At 45.7% G+C, this 16,155-nt stretch overlaps 1 protein-coding gene across 3 annotated transcripts in view; it reads left to right on the top strand.

Annotated features, from left to right (window-relative positions):
- Smyd3 (SET and MYND domain containing 3) overlaps positions 1 to 16,155 on the top strand; it is a 580,304-nt gene that overhangs the window by 14,514 nt on the left and 549,635 nt on the right. Inside the window, exon 1 of one of the 3 annotated variants that reach the window (XM_085843347.1) lies at positions 7,366 to 7,534. The exons of the other annotated variants lie outside the window; for them this stretch is intronic. Coding sequence (XP_085699473.1) covers positions 7,458 to 7,534 — 77 coding nt within the window. The 5' untranslated portion in view covers positions 7,366 to 7,457. Of the gene's footprint in view, positions 1 to 7,365; positions 7,535 to 16,155 lie in introns of those variants that run through there. 3 annotated transcript variants of the gene reach the window in all.

The raw sequence follows: 16,155 nt of genomic DNA, 5'->3' as shown, positions 1-16,155 counted from the left end.
CATGTACTAGTGTGTCAGACACTCTCTTTGTTTGCTTTATTTGTCAAGACAGTGTTTTTCTGTGTAGTCCTGGCTGTCCTGGAACTCACTCTGTAAGCCAGGCTGACCTCAAACTTGAATGTGTTTCCTAGTATCTCTTTTTTTTTTTTTTTTTTTTTTTTTGGTTTTTCGAGACAGGGTTTCTCTGTGTAGCCCTGGCTGTCCTGGCACTCACTTTGTAGACCAGGCTGGCCTCGAACTCAGAAATCCGCCTGCCTCTGCCTCCCGAGTGCTGGGATTAAAGGCGTGCGCCACCACGCCTGGCCCTAGTATCTCTTGTTCTTCTCCTTTAAGGAATGGCTTCTGGCTTTTCATGTAGTGAGTGGAAAAGACAATAAAGAGGCTGAGGCTATGGCTCTGAGGTAGCGATTGCCTAGCAACTTGAAAGAAAAAGATAAACTTGTGACTTGCAATCATGTATACTGTTTTCCCTGCTGTCGTACACATTTTTAGTTTGTTGCTGATACAAGAGATTGATTGTACAATGAGTTTTGTTTACTTTCAGCTTATGTTGGTTAAATGCAGCATGTGAGATTTCACTGTGGGGTCTGGAGAAAGGACTCAGAGGTAAAGAGTACTTTCTGCTCTTCCAGAGGACCCAGATTTGATCCCTAGCATCTTTGTCGTTTGGCTCACAATCACTTGTAATTCCAGCTCCAAGAGTTCAAGTCTTCAGCTCTCTGCAGGTATCTGTTCACACGAGACACACATACACATAGGTACACATAAGTGAAAATGTTATCACACAAGGCACACGTACACATAGGTACACACAAGTGAAAATATAAAACTAACTCTTCACTGTATCGCCTTGCATTTGTAATCTCCTTACCATGGTACTGACCGAAGTCTAACCTTTCTATTCTAGCTTACAAGGCACACCGCAGATGGGAATTGTTTATGCTGTAAAAGGCCAGTATTTAGATTTAGAAATGACCATGTTGCCTGCTGCTCTATCAATACTGACTGTGGACAAACTCTAACGATAGTTCTTTCTATAAGTCAAAGAGCATTTCTTTTTTTTTTTTTTAAGATTTTATTTATTATATGTAAGTACATTGTAGCTGTCTTCAGACACTCCAGAAGAGGGCGCCAGATCTCGTTGCGGATGGTTGTGAGCCACCATGTGGTTGCTGGGATTTGAACTCTGGACCTTCGGAAGAGCAGTCGTTTGCTCTTACCCACTGAGCCATCTCACCAGCCCAGTCAAAGAGCATTTCATGTGTCGTTAAGGGTCGGAGCTTTGTGCCTCTCTGGAGGGAAGTAGGACTTGGAAGTGGGAAGGTCTTCCTGCCTTTGAGGATTGTGGAGAGAAGTGGGCGAATGTAGAGAATGAACATGTTGGAGTTACATGCTCCAAGTGGTCTCCTCTGGCTGACATTCTGTGGTGATGGGGGTGTGTTAAATGGACTGAGGGACAGATAATAATGGTACAGTTTGGGTCTTCATCTCTATACTTTCTCCTCTTTATTTGGGATCTTTTTTCCTTTTTTTTTTTTTTTTTTTTTTTTTTTTTTTTTTTTTTGTAGTGCTGGGGATAGAACCCAGGGCTTTACACATGCTAGGCAAATACTCTACCACCAAGCCACACTCCCCCCACCCCAGCCTTATAATTTAGCGTCATGAGAAGAGAAACTCTGCCCAACAGTGGTAGAAGGCAGTGGCTACACAGGGGAGCCTCTGGGGCACGGGATTCTGAAATGCTGTCAGTGAGGTGGATGGAGGAGGTTAGTGACCAAGGGAAGAGCGGGCATTAGGACAAGGGACTGTGTGATGGGGACCCTTAAGTCAGGACTGTGGACACCAGGGATGGGAGCAGAATGATGTCCCAAGAGACGAGATGGTACCAGTCCAGCAAAGGGAGAACATAAGGTCGCCACGTTTGAGTTGAAATGTATATGTCTACGCCATAATGGCACTGCAGGACGATTGTCTAGTAAGACAGTGAAGTCTTTCTGGACCTAGACTGGAGGCAAGGGCAAACAGCTCTGTGTGGTGTGGTGAGATGTGGTGTGAGAGCAGGCAGCAGCAGTGATTTAAAATCTAGTTGAGTGGCACACGCCTTTAATCCCAGCACGCAGGAGACAGAGGCAGGTAGATCTCTGAGTTCGAGGCTAGCCTGGTCTATGTAGCCCATTCTAAGCCAGCCATAGTGAGACCCCATGAGTTCTAGAACACACCACATCAGATTCAGGAGAGAGATTACAAAAAACAAACAAAAACAGAAACAAAACAAAAACAGAAACAAACAAAACAAACAGAAACAAAAACAGAACATTGAAACAAGCATTACTTTCATTGCTAGAGAAATGAAACCATTCAGTGGTTAAGGGTGCCGGCTACTCTTTGAGAGAGTCCCCGTTTGATTCTCAGCTCCCATGAGACCGCTCTCAACAGTAACTCTAGGCCCAGGGAATCCAATACCATCTTGGCTTCTGCAGGGGCACTTGGCTTGTGCATATGATATACAGACATATGTGTAGGCAGCCCCCTCCCCCGGCTCCCCACATAAATACATTTAATGTGATACATAGACATACGTGCAGGCAATCCCCTCTCCACATAAATGCATTTAAATTTTTTTTTAAAAGAGGTGTGAGACAGCCAAGGAAGTGGTTGCTAAGTGACTCAGACTTAGAAGGTTCAAAATAGTTTTCTAGGAAAGAAGAGGGAATCGCCTGCTGAAACGTGGGCTTCACGTAGAGTGTGGCGGGACCAGTTAAAACCTGTTGTTGTTTAACCTCTGAACACTTCTTCCTGTAGTGCTTTTCATTCTGCCACAGTTGGCAGCTGCTGGCTGGATTGACCCAGATGTTGGGTAGCTGTGATGGGTGTGGAGAGTGGAAGGAACTTGAGGCTGTAAATAAGAGCCCACACGATGGTAGGTTACAGCCTCTGAGCTGGGGATGAGGCCAGGAGGAAAGGGGTAGGTTATGAATGTGGTGGAATTACACAGATAAAGGTCTTTTTAGTTGTTTAGGACAGGTCTTGTATCACCCGGACTGACCTGAACTGTATAGCCAAGAGTGGCATTTGACTTCTGGTCTTCCTCCCTCTACCCTCTACCTCCTGAGTACTAGGATTATAGGGATGTGCCACTGTGCCTGGCTAAAGGCCCTTCAAAAAAAATATATGTATGTATGCATGAACATATATATACACATATACACACATATATGTATATATATGTATACACACATGTGTATATATGTATACATATGTATATATTTATTTTAATAAATAAATGTTTATGTACATGTGTGTACATGTTTATGGATGTACGTACACATGTGTATGGATGCCAGAAGACAACTTGACAACTTCGAGTGGCAGTATTTCAGGCACTGCCATTGATTGATTGATTGATTGATTGATTGAGTGATAGGGTCTTTCACAGGCCCGGAACTTACCAAGGAGACTAGGCTCCCTAGCTACTTCTCTTGCTCTGAGATAAGAATGTGCATCATTCTTGGCTTCTGTATAGGTAGGTCCTCAGGGACTGATCTCAGCTCTTTACACTTGCACGACAAGCACTTAAACCAGTTAAGCTGTTCAACCCAGGCTAGTCTGGAACTCCAGATATCCTGTAGCTGACCTTGACCTCCGGAAGGCCTGCCTCATCTGACCCAGCACTGTGATTGTGATTACAGGAGTCAGCCTCAACAGCCTTCTCTTCTCAGTTTGGTGGTCTTTGTTTTTCCTTGCCTAGTTTTTGTTCGGTTGCTGTGAGGAGACACCAAGAGCAAGATAACTCACACAAGGAAGCAGTTAATTGGGGCTTGCTTACAGTTTTCAGAGCGCTGGTTCATGATCATGGCGAAAAGCAGACAGGCATGGCCCTGTAGCTGTAGCGGACAGGTTTACATCCTGATCTGTAGGCAGCAGGCCAAGGAGGGAGGGCGGGGGTGGGGGAATGGACAGAGGGGAGGAGGGAGGCAGTGAGACAGACAGAGACAGATAGACAAAGCCCATCTCCAGTGACACACCTCCTTCAACAAGGCCACTCCTCCTAATCCCCCACAAACAGTTCATCATCCTGAGACTAAGTACGTGGGTGTATGAGCCCATGGCAGTGGAGGGCGGGTATTCGCATCCAAACCACCATATTTTATTGAAGATTTGATATTGACAGTTACAAATGGTCACAGAATGGATTGACTTGTAGTGTTAATCTGCTTAGCAATTATATGTCTTAGGGGCATGCATAATAGTTAGAGGAGAACAATTTTTGAAATGATCACAAATCTGAGAGATCGAGGTGTTGGGTGAATTTTCTAAATTAAGTTACCAAGAAAGGTAGGTATCGTAATGAATAGTTTAGTTTAGCAAAGGTAAATTCTCACACTGGCTTGCTACCCTGAGTGGGAATCATGAAACCTGGTGCCCCTGACTCCTAATGAGTAAAAGACATTCAGAGTGTGCAGTGATTGCTCATTGATTGAGATCACTGGTTCCTCCTGCAGAGGACCTGGGTTTGGTTCCCAGACCTATGGAGCAGCTTGCAACTCCCTGTAACTCACTTCCAGGGTCTCTGACTCTCTTCACCAGGTACAAATACATATTTGCATGGAAAACTACTGAGAATTAAAACATACACATGGAAAACTACTGAGAATTAAAACACACACACACACACACACACACACACACACACACCCGTGTAGAAATGTGAGTATGCTTTCGTTTCAAGTCCCAGGTGTGGGATATAGGGCTGCTTCAAATTGTCCACAGTGGGTGACTATGATTTGCCTCATGCTCTAGCAGGGGCATGATTTTGCCAGCTGAGGATAGTTTATGTTTGGAATTCTGGGAACTCTTGAGAGGGTATGACAGAGCCCCAAGAGAGGTGGCCGCTGCTGGAAAAACTTAAAGAAAAAAATGAATATATCTGGGGCTGGTGAGATGGCTCAGTGGGTAAGAGCACCCGACTGCTCTTCCGAAGATCAGGAGTTCAAATCCCAGCAACCACATGGTGGCTCACAACCATCCGTAACGAGATCTGACTCCCTCTTCTGGAGTGTCTGAAGACAGCTACAGTGTACTTACATATAATAAATAAATAAATCTTTAAAAAAAAATGAATATATCTAAAACTTATTTTAAAAGAAACATCGGGCGTGGTGGCGCATGCCTTTAATCCCAGCACTCAGGAGGCAGAGGCAGGTGGATTTCTGAGTTCTAGGCCAGCCTGGTTTACAGAGTGAGTTCCAGGACAGCTAGGGCTACACAGAGAAACCCTTGTCTTGAAAAAAACCAAACCAAACCAAAACCAAAAAAGAAAAGAAACATCATTTGAGTTTATATGATAGCTAATTTTGTGAAGTTTGTTAGTGCTAGGCACAAGCCAGTTACTGACGTCTTATAAACTCCTTTTTTTTGTTGTTGTTGTTAAAAGATTTATTTATTATCATGTATAAGTACACTGTAGTTGTCTTCAGACACCCCAGAAGAGGGTGTTAGATCTCATTACAGATGGTTGTGAGCCACCATGTAGTTGCTGGGATTTGAACTTAGGACCTCTGGAAGAACAGTCAGTGCTCTTAAGTGCTGAGCCATCTCTCCAGCCCCTAAACTCCTTTTCCATAAGGAAGCCCTGAAGGCGGAGGGACTGGTAGAATCGTTTCATAGGCTATACCTGTAGCTGTAGCTCTGTTTTGAAATCATGGCTTGGGTATTCCTTGTAATGGCTGGTGGGTTTATCTGGGGGTCAGAGACCTGTGAAGGAATGAGATGGAGTGACTGGTGACGAGTGGGTGGAAAAGGACACTGTGGACACGAATGACTTCCAGGCTTCCTTGCAGATGACAGTCATAATTCCTGTTGTTTTGCTTATTTTCTTTTTTTTTTTTTTTGGTTTTTCGAGACAGGGTTTCTCTGTGTAGCCCTGGCTGTCCTGGAACTCACTTTGTAGACCAGGCTGGCCTCGAACTCAGAAATCCGCCTGCCTCTGCCTCCCGAGTGCTGGGATTAAAGGCGTGCGCCACCACGCCCGGCTCTTGCTTATTTTCTTTAGCAAGGTGGTTTGGGAAAGGGCCACATGACTGAGCTCTGAGCCTGAAAACATTTGATCCATGTGAATGCCACAGCCAAGGACATTGTTATCAGACAGGAGGACCTGCTCTGGACACGGCAGAAAGCTTTTTTCCATTTCCAGACTGCTCGATTCTTCCTCCGGGTGCTCAAGAAGGACATGGGACAGAGGGTAGAGGATGGTGCCTGGAAATCAGTGTCCTACGGACTTCTCCAGTAGTTAATTAATCCTGGGCTTGCAAATGGTGAGACCTTCAGGACCAGCCAGCTCCCTGCTGTCAGTTTGTATTTCCTCGCCCCTGTCATGGAGACATCAGGTTTCTTCCCATTGTTCTGCTGCCCACTGCTGCGTTCTGTGCTGCTTTGACTTATGACTGCTATTGGAAATCTCTGTGAGCAGTGGCGTTCTTGTTCTCCTCTTTCATGGGATGGTGGTAGCCAGCTAATGCCTGTGGTGGCGGCTGCTCTTCTTGTGTGCTGTCCTTTGACATAGCCCCTTTACATGCTGGAAAATACAGTGGATCAGATTTCGTAGGAAGATGCTGCTGAGTAGTAAAAAAAAAAAAAAAAAGCTGCTGAGCACAGTGGCCAGTGTTTGATTTTGAGATAAGGTCTGTGGCCCAGGCTGGCTTGGAAATCACCATGTGGTCAAGGGTGGCTTTGAACTACTGATTCTGCTTCCACCTCCCAAGTGTTGGCAATACAGGCTGCCTATACCACCATATCTGGTGTAAGAGGTTTTGTTTATGTCTATTAATATTTACAGCATAAAGAAAAACTGATACATTGCAAAACAATTATTTAAACATACTAATTTGAAATAAGCTTTCTATTTATTTATTATTGAAGGAGGGCTTTATGTGCTCCAGGCTGTCTTCTAACTCCTAGGTAGCCGAGGATAGCCTTGAACTCAGATCCTCCTGACCCCACCTTCCAAATTCTGGGATAACAGATGCATGCTACCATGCTTGGATTACAAACTATGTTTTCCTGTGGCTAGAGAGATGGCTCTGTACTGAAGAGTCTTTGTTCCTGTTGTAGAGACCAGAGTTTGTTCCCAGTACCCAAATGGGATTAACACACAACAGCCTGTAACACGCACGGTCTCCAGGTGATCCAAAGCTGCTTTCACCCATGCTGTCACAAATGCATAAGTAAAAATAAAAGGTGTTTTCATAAAGAAATAAACACAGCTGTCTTTTTCTTTTGTTTTGTGTTTTTGAGATAGGATCTCTTTATGAAGCCTTAGGTGTCTTGGAACTTGCTATGTGGACCTGATCCCTCAGAGATCTGCCTGCCTCTCCCTCCTGAGACCTAGGATTAAAGTAGCGGGCTACCATGCCTGTCATACAAATGTTATCTTCCGAGCCATAAGAACTTGAGTGAGAATGAGGGACACGAAGACAGGATGGCTGAAGTCCTCCATGCTGAGATCCTGTCTTGAAAGGAAGAAAACCGAGGCAGAGTGGGTAGCATTTAATAAAGCATTCCACAGGAGTCGGCCGTGGTGCATGTCGGGGAGGGGGAAGGGGAGGGAAGGGGGAGGGTAGCGGTAGGGGAGGGTTTTGGGTGTGGAGATGATTAATCCTGCAGGTTTGAGTTGGATGCTAGCCCTCCCTGTGTGGGAACCTGGGGAAGGTGGTAAGGGAAGCAGACCAGGAAGAAAGTAAGACTGAACAGCTAGGGAGTAAATAACAAGTCAGGATTAAAGGAAGCAGGAGACAACAGGGAAAGGAAAAGCTGGGCTCGGTGGCCTGTGACTTTCATTCTATCACTTGGGAGGCAGAGCTAGATAGCAGGACTCTCCCCTGTCGAAACTCAACCTACCTCTCTGCCTATCTTAAGAATTAAAAGCTCAGGCTGGAGAGATGGCTCAGCGGTTTAGAGCACTGGTTGCTCTTCCAGAATATCTGAGTTCAATTCCTAGCAACCACATGTGGCTCATGACCATTTATAAAGGGGTCTGATGCCTTCTTCTGGCCGGCCGGTGTACATGCAGACAGCACTCATTTAAAAAAAAAAAAAACAAAACAAAAAACCTAGCTATTTAATCCCAGCACTTGGGATGTAGATGTAGGTAGTTATCTGATTTGGAGTCAGATGGCTAGCGTTGAGACCATATCTCTAAAATAAATAAACAAACAAATAAATAACATAAAAATGTACAGAAAGATTTGAAAAACCTAAACAGAAACTTGAGTGGTAAAAGTTGTAGTTCTTGACAAAAGTTCTCCCCAGAGGGCCGGATACTTAGTGGTATGTAGTGTAGCATTTTGGTGGGCGGCTTAAACCGGTTTGTTTGGATTATGGAATACTGTTTCACTGTTAGACTGAGGCAGAGCTGCTTGTACAGATGTGGCTGACACACTACTGATGAATCAGGTTGTGGAACAGTGTGTGTATGCGTGTGCGTGCGCGCGTGTGTAATAAAATATCTGGCGCTCAGAGTGTAGCCCAGGGGTGGAGCTCAGCACACGCAGGCTCAGTCACAGCACAGACCAAGTAATGAAAGGCAGCAGGCTCTGCATGGGTTTTGAGTTGTGCTTGTGTGTTTAGAGTGGGCCGTGAAGGTACAGCAGAATTCTTATTATTTCTCCAGAGTGGTTTTTCAGAGGGTTTGGAAGAAACTATTTTGTACTTTTGTGTTACTTTCTGTAAGTGGCCATTTAAATACATTTAGAGAAAGCTGTGTGTGTCTGTGTGGGACTGTTTGTTGCTGGTGGCAGTGACTGAACCCATGGCCTCATGCATGTTAGGCAACACCACCACTGAGCCACAGCCCAGCCCTGTGTTCTTTTTCCTTGTCGGAGATGGGGATGCAGTCTGTAGCCTCGATGGACCTTATGAAGTCAGATGCTCTATTATCCAATAAGGTCCTCTGATACTCACTATGTATTCTGTATTCTAAGCTGGCCTTGAGCTTGAAACAGTCTTTCCACCTTCAGCCTCTTGATTTCTGGGCCTATAGATGTGAGGCCACACCCTAGCTCAGCTCAGGTTGGAGCTAGCACTTGTGATTTAGATTTTTAATTCATTTTATTTTAATTTTTGAGACTAGATTTCATGTAGCCCAAGGTCAGTCTCAAACTCTGTAGCCGAGGATGTTCTTAACCTGACCCTCCTGCGTCTGGCTGCAGCTCCCCACTGCTGGGCTCCCAGGCCTGTGCTGCCACGGGCTTGGGACTCCCAGCTCTGGATTCAACCTGTGGAGCCCGGGATTTACAGATATATGCTGGTTAGGAAGGTGGATCTCTGATGTGCAAGGCCAGCCTGGTCTACAGAGTGAATTTCAGGATAGCCAGGGCTACACAGAGAAATTCTGTCTCTGGATAGATTGGTGGGGTGGGGAAGAGACCAGCACCGTTGAGGTGAAATCAGGGGTGTTTCCTCAGAGTCAGCACATAGAAGCTGTGTTCCAGGGGTTCCCTAGGTTGTACCTCATGCTCACAACTGGAGTTGGTGGTGTGAGAGTCACCCGGGTAGAATTGGTTTTTAAGATACGAAAGAAGGGATTTTGGAGAACAGCTGAAGCATGACTCTGGGTAGCCAGGCTGGAGTCCCCGAAGAGAGCCCAGGGGAGGCTGCTGTGAAAGTGCGGCCCAGTTGCAGCAGAAGATCCAGGATTTTGGAGATGCCGGTTCTGTGGAATAACTGCCAAGGACAGCAGCAGCTGCCGCCTGAGCCTCAGAGACAGCTGTGTGTGCTGCAGAGGGTGGAGCTGGAGAAGCGACCCAGGTGGCTTTCATTCAGGCTGAGCGTCACACAGTAGAAACCCTGGCTTAGACGGGCGTCGCCGTTGGCTGTGGTGTTAAGTCAGATCCTGTCCTTTTGGTCTCTTCCCTGTTTGCAGCTTCGTGTTGCAGCTAAGACTGTGTGGAAAGGTTTTAAGATGGTCCAGCCAGCCTGCTCATCAAGACTCCCCTAGAAAATTAGCCGAGGGTGGTTCAGTGCTTACAGATCCCCAACTGTGTTGCTCCCCTGCACTTGACAGCTCAGCCTAGCGCTCCACCACAGCAAGAGTCTTCTCCTGTGTTTAGTTATTTACATGCGTTCACACATGCACTTACAAATCTACAGGATTCTGCTGCTGTGGTCCACACGGTTCACACTTATTTTCATCTTTGTCTTTTCCTTCTTTTTCTTTTTCTTTTTTTTTTTTTTTGAGACATGGTTTCACCGTGTAACCCTGGCTGTCCTGGAAATAGCTATGTAGACCAGGCTGGCCTCAGACTCAGAAATCCACCTGCCTCTGCTTCTGGAGACCTGGGTCTAAAGGTATGCCCCCTTCTCCCCCTTCCCCTCCTGCCAGCTCTTCGATGTATAGACCATGCTGGTCTAGAATTTACAGAGATCTACCCAAATTCTGGAATTAGAGGTATGTGGCATCATGGCCAACATTTGTCGTTTATTGTTTTTAAAATTTATTTATTTATATATGAGTGCTTCGTCTGCGTATACACCTGCATGTCAGACGATCCCTTTTATGAATGGTCATGAGCCACCATGTGGATGCTGGGAATTGAACTCAGGTCCTCTGGAAGAGCAGCCAGTGCACTTAACTGCTGAGCCATCTCTTGAGCCCCCAGCGTTTGTCTTTTTGATTGTGTTCTTGCATTTCCCCACTCTCTGAGGGAGAGAGACTTCAATTAGGCTCCAGGGTGAAGGCTTCTTTCTCTATGTTTTCTTAAATTTACATGTGTTTCTGTTGTGCTTCTGTCTCCATGTACACACGCACACATGCGCACACGCGCGCACACACACACACACAGAGTCATTAGGTGGGAATCTGGAACAGAGGATCTCGAGCCATATAAATGTTTCTGTAGGATGACTGTCCTTGTCATCTTATGGAGACTAAAAATCAAGCCAAACCCAACATACCTGTTACTGTATACTGGAAACATGGTGCAATAGGAAAGGGTGAATCCAAGAAGGAATCTAGCTGTGGGCTCAGAAAAGTAGTGTGAGGACCTGGTATTGAGAACATGTCACACTGAGTGTGCTCAATAAAAATAATGGCGGTTGTTGAGGTGGCTGGGTGGGTAGAGGGCCTTGCTGCTGAGTCTCCCGGTGACCTTAGGTTAATCCCTGTAACTCACAAAAGATGTGTACAACTCACTCCTGTAAGTTTTCCCCTGACTCCTACACATGTAAACATATACATGTACACACACATGTACACAGACACAGACACACACACACACACACAAACACACACAGATGAAATAAGGTAAACCATAATGTAACTTTGTAATCACTGACGTGTCTATAAATAGACCTTTGTATACAAGAGGTTAACAGCGGGGAGTTTAGGGGAGTTTACCGCTCAGCGGTTACATGCACCTGCTGCTCTTGCAGAGGACCTGGGTCCAGTCCCCAGCATCCACACTGTGGCTCTCAGCCATCTGTAACTCTGGCTCTAGGAGATCAGATGCTCCTCTGGGTGAGGAGTATGGGCAGACGTGTAGAAGCACTGGGGGGTGCGGAGGGCAGTGCCTGAGCAGGGCTACGCAGCAGCTGCCCACAGGAGGCTCTCACAGGTTTTACAGGGAAAGGAAAAGCAACACTGGCTGAGGAATTTAAGGGTGCAGAATGCAGCGCTGTGTGGACATCCCCCCAAATGTTCACACCTCAACTGCACTCAATTCCCTATGATTATATGAGTTAGCTGGGAACTCATTGGGTTTTTAATTCAGTTCTTGATGCTCCCGGTGATAGACTGTGGGTCAGCAGCATTAATATCAGCAGGGAGCTTGTCAACCCGTGTGCCATTTCAGATTCTCACATACACTGAATCAGAATATACATGGCCTGCATGTGATTTCAAGATGGCTACCAAATAGCAACCTAGCTATTTGATATCTACTTTCTCTGGGAATATTTGAAGACTATGATTTGATTTTTATACATACATACATATCCCACATCAAAAGATAGTGCACATCAAATTTTAGATGATTGCCCATTGCCATCTTAATTTTTATAGAGGCAGAGCTCCCTCTGGTGGACAATGGGAGGAAAAGCACACACTCCTTCCAGAAGAGCAGTTTCAGTTTTCAGCTGGTAAAATGCACTAACTGAGCCTGGCATGGTGGCTCACACCTGCATTCCCAGCTCATGGGATGCTGAGGTAGAAAGATCGCTGAAAGTATGTGGGCACCCCCCCCCAACAAAAGAAAAACAGTAGCTGCCCTCCCAACTTACTAAGTGGGTCCAACTTGGATAGAACAGTTGGTTAGCATGCAGGATCCTTGGATTCAGTCCCCAGCACCATACACACACAAGAAAAGTCCATAATTTAAAACAAAAAACCACAAAAGAACCTTCAAACCCAAAAAACAAAACAAAAAAAAAACACCTCACTCTAAGGAAGAACAAGGTGGGTTTTGTGGTAAAGGAGGATTATTAACAGTGGCCATGTTTTCAGAATTAAGGTCACAGCAAATGTTTAATAGTCCATCATATTTGAAGCTGGTATGATCTAGGGAAATAATTTTTCTTGCCTATCTCTTTACTGTGAAGTTTTTTGTTTTTTTTTTTTTTGGTTTTTCGAGACAGGGTTTCTCTGTAGCCCTGGCTGTCCTGGAACTCACTTTGTAGACCAGGCTGGCCTCGAACTCAGAAATCCACCTGCCTCTGCCTCCCAAGTGCTGGGATTAAAGGCGTGCGCCACCACCGCCCGGCTTACTGTGAAGTTTATCGCTGTGAAAGTTTCTCTCTCCTCTCCTCTCTTCACTCCACTATGTGTCTTTTTTTTTTTTTTTTTTTCCGAGACAGGGTTTCTCTGTGTAGTCCTGGCTATCTTGGAACTCACTTTGTAGACCAGCCTGGCCTCGAACTCAGAAATCTGCCTGCCTCTGCCTCCTGAGTGCTGGGATTAAAGGTGTGCGCCACCATGCCCGGCGCCATTCTTTACCTATTGAGCCATCCTGCCATTCCCTGATTTTGTGTTTTTTTTTTTTTTTTTTTTTTTTTTTTTTGAGATAACATTTTACTATGTAGGCATTTTAATTCTTTTATTTATTTATTTATCTTTCTTTTAAAATTTCATTTATTCCAAGAAGGCCAGCTTTGTTTTTTTTTTTTAAATGATTTTATGTGTATGAGTACACTGTAGCTGTCTTTAGACACACCAGAAGAAGGCAGATGGTTGTGAAGCCACCATGTGGTTGCTGGGAATTGATATTCAAGACTGCTGGAAGAGCAGTCAAGCCATTGAGCCATCTCTCCAGCCCAAGGCCACACTTCTTAATCTTTCCCAAACGTTCCACCAACTGGGGATGGAATATTGAAGCACAGGAGTCTATAGAGGCTATTCTTACTCAAACGGTCACATTGTGTGTGTTCTGTAGCACTTGTGGAGGTCAGAAGACTGCTTTCAGGAGTTGGTTGTCTTCTATCATGTATGTGTCTGGTTTCAAACTCTGGCTTAGTGGCGGGATCCTTTTCCGTTTGGGTCCTCTTGCCAGACTCACTTTAGATTTTCTAGACAGGGCCGGAGCTGGCCTCACTCTGTACATGAGGCTGTACTCATCTTCTTGCCTCCACCTCCAGAGGGCTGGGGCTGCAGAACTGCAGCACCACGTGGCTTCCATAAAAATTTTTGAGTGAGTGTGAGATGTGCAGAAGGATCTCAGATTGGTGCAGATTTGTATGAATGCTGTGATAAGGATGATGGCCCATATTAAAGGTGTGAGTCACCACGCCTGGATCTGGGACTTGCCTTGTCCCAGGCTGATTTTAAACTCAGAGATGTGCTTGCCTCAGTCTCCTGGGATTAAAAGTGTGTACTACCTCACCTGGGCCTAAGTTTTTCATGGCCACTGTGCCTCAAGATCTCCATGTCAAGATCCAGGTCAGAAACTTGTGTCTTCCAAGCCTCAAGATCTGGATCACAGGTGAGCCCTCCAATTCTGGATTGTAGTTTATTCCCAATATAATCAACTTGACAACCAGGAATAGCCATCACAGTGTGTATGCATGTATGTGCAAGTGTCCTTGAAGGGCTGAAGAAGGCATTGAATAACCTGGAACTGGAGTCATAGGTTGTGAGCCTCCTGACAGGGGTGTGGGAACTGAACTCAGGTCTCCTGCCAGAGCCTCTAGTGATCTTCACTGCTGGACCAATCTCTCCAACCCGCTTTGTCTCTTTTGTAACTGTTGAAGTATCTGGGCATTTGTCGCTTTGAACCCACTCTCTCCCCTCTCTCTGCCTTTCTGCCCTGATGCTTCCTCCTCCTCACTGCCTCTCCTTTGTCCCCAAGGCTCCAGCCATGGCCTCTGTCTCCTGGCCACTGACAGTGACTCATTTGCTGTGGTTTGGAGCCACTCTGGCAATGCTTAGGCTACTTATTAGATCAAAACCTTTGAAGGTGGGACCCAGACATTGTAATTTTCAGTTAATTGCCTACTCAATATTTTCTTCTCTTATTCAGTCTGTAAATAAAAGAATGAGTTTAACTGGACACATTCTAAGTTCATAGCGTTTCACTTGGGTGCTGTCCACTCCCCAGAGTGGTGTATGAGCCTCTCCTCTGTCTCTTTCTCTCTCCCTCCCTCTCTCTCCACTCTGGGCACATCTGTGACACAGTACACACGTTGAGGTCAAAGACAACATCTGAGAGTGTAGTTGTCCTTCCTCTGATGTGGAGCTTGCACCCAGGGTGTCAGTGTTACACCACAAGCTCCTTTACCTGCTCAGCCATCTCGCTGGCCTGTCTCCACCCGATTTTATTTACTGAGTTTGGAAATCGTTTTACTTATTTGTTTGCTTATGTATGTGTGCTTACGACAGCATACATGTTAATGTCTGAGGGAAGTTTGTGGGAGTTGGTTCTCTCCTTGAGCTGTGTGGGTTCTAGGGAATCAGGCTTTCTGGAAAGTGCCTGTACCTGTGGAGCCTTTTGACCAGCTCCCTCTTATTCTGCAGGTCCCCTAGAATCCTTCTGTCTCTGTGTGTCCAGTGTCGGAATTACAGCGGTGTGCTGCTGTGATCCTGCAAAGGAATTGGGGTTCTCATGTTAACCAAGCAAACACTTTCTGTCTAAGCCTCCTCAGGCGAGCCCCGCATCCCCATTGCGCCTGTTCTCTTTCTAGGCTGACTGTTTCCCATTCTTTGCATTCTTACTTGGCAATGCCATACACATCCTTCATTTTTTTACAACTTCCCTAAAAGGAACTCTCATCCTGGCCCAAGCCCTCTATCCAGACCACACAGGAACATAGTTAACCAAACTGAGAGTACAGCTTATGGTGGGAGAGAATCCACAGGCCACAGGGAATCTGAGATGGCTCAGAATATGTTAGAAGGATTCATTCTGGGAATTGCCTTGTGTTAGGTGGTCTTGAGAGGGTTAAAAAAAAGGGGTCTGCCCTGGATTAGGTGTGACCAAGAAATGAAAGGGGTGATTTCAGGAACAAGAGCCACAAGCTAGTTCTGATGGGACACGCATATCGATTATTCTTGTGCTTTGGCCATCCTTCACATTTTGTCTATGTCCAGACATGGTTACAGTGTGGGCTTGCCTGATAGCAGTGTGCTGTTGAGTGTTCTGGTTCAACTGAAGGATGCCGTAGCCTCCACCTAAGGGCCTGGAAGGTACACCCACTCACTCACTACCTGGTGACATCAGCCCTGTTTCTGCAGGTTAGCAGCAGCCCTTGCTAGAGCTGATTCTCAGCTGATTATCCATCTATCTACAGAGCCACCCCATAATGGCATAGTCTGCCAAGTACTTCCATATCAGGTGTTTGTCACAGTGGTGAGGAGGGACTAATGACAGACAGTGTTAGGCCATGCTCCTGGCTCTCTGCATTCGACCTCCTGAGGTAGACATTGTCTTATTTCTCTGTATATTCCCAGAGAGTCAGTCTCAGTCAACACATCAGTGGCCAAACTTTGCAGTTTCCTAGAGAACCCTTTGCAGCTAAATACTTAGACACTTTCCTGCCTTCATTTTTCAGACTTCTCTCAGTTTGGGGTTGATGAGATGACTGAGTGGATAAAGGGGCTTGCTGCCAAGCCTTTTGACCTGAGTTCAATCCCAGGGCCCACAGGTGGAAGAAGAGAACAAGACTCCTATAAGT

The sequence above is a fragment of the Mus caroli genome, unplaced genomic scaffold (genome assembly GCF_978045245.1).
Source record: "Mus caroli unplaced genomic scaffold, Mus_caroli_1 scaffold_1, whole genome shotgun sequence".
NCBI lineage: Eukaryota > Metazoa > Chordata > Mammalia > Rodentia > Muridae > Mus > Mus caroli.
Note: the sequence above shows the minus strand (reverse complement) of the source record. Positions and strands in the feature narration are given on the sequence as shown.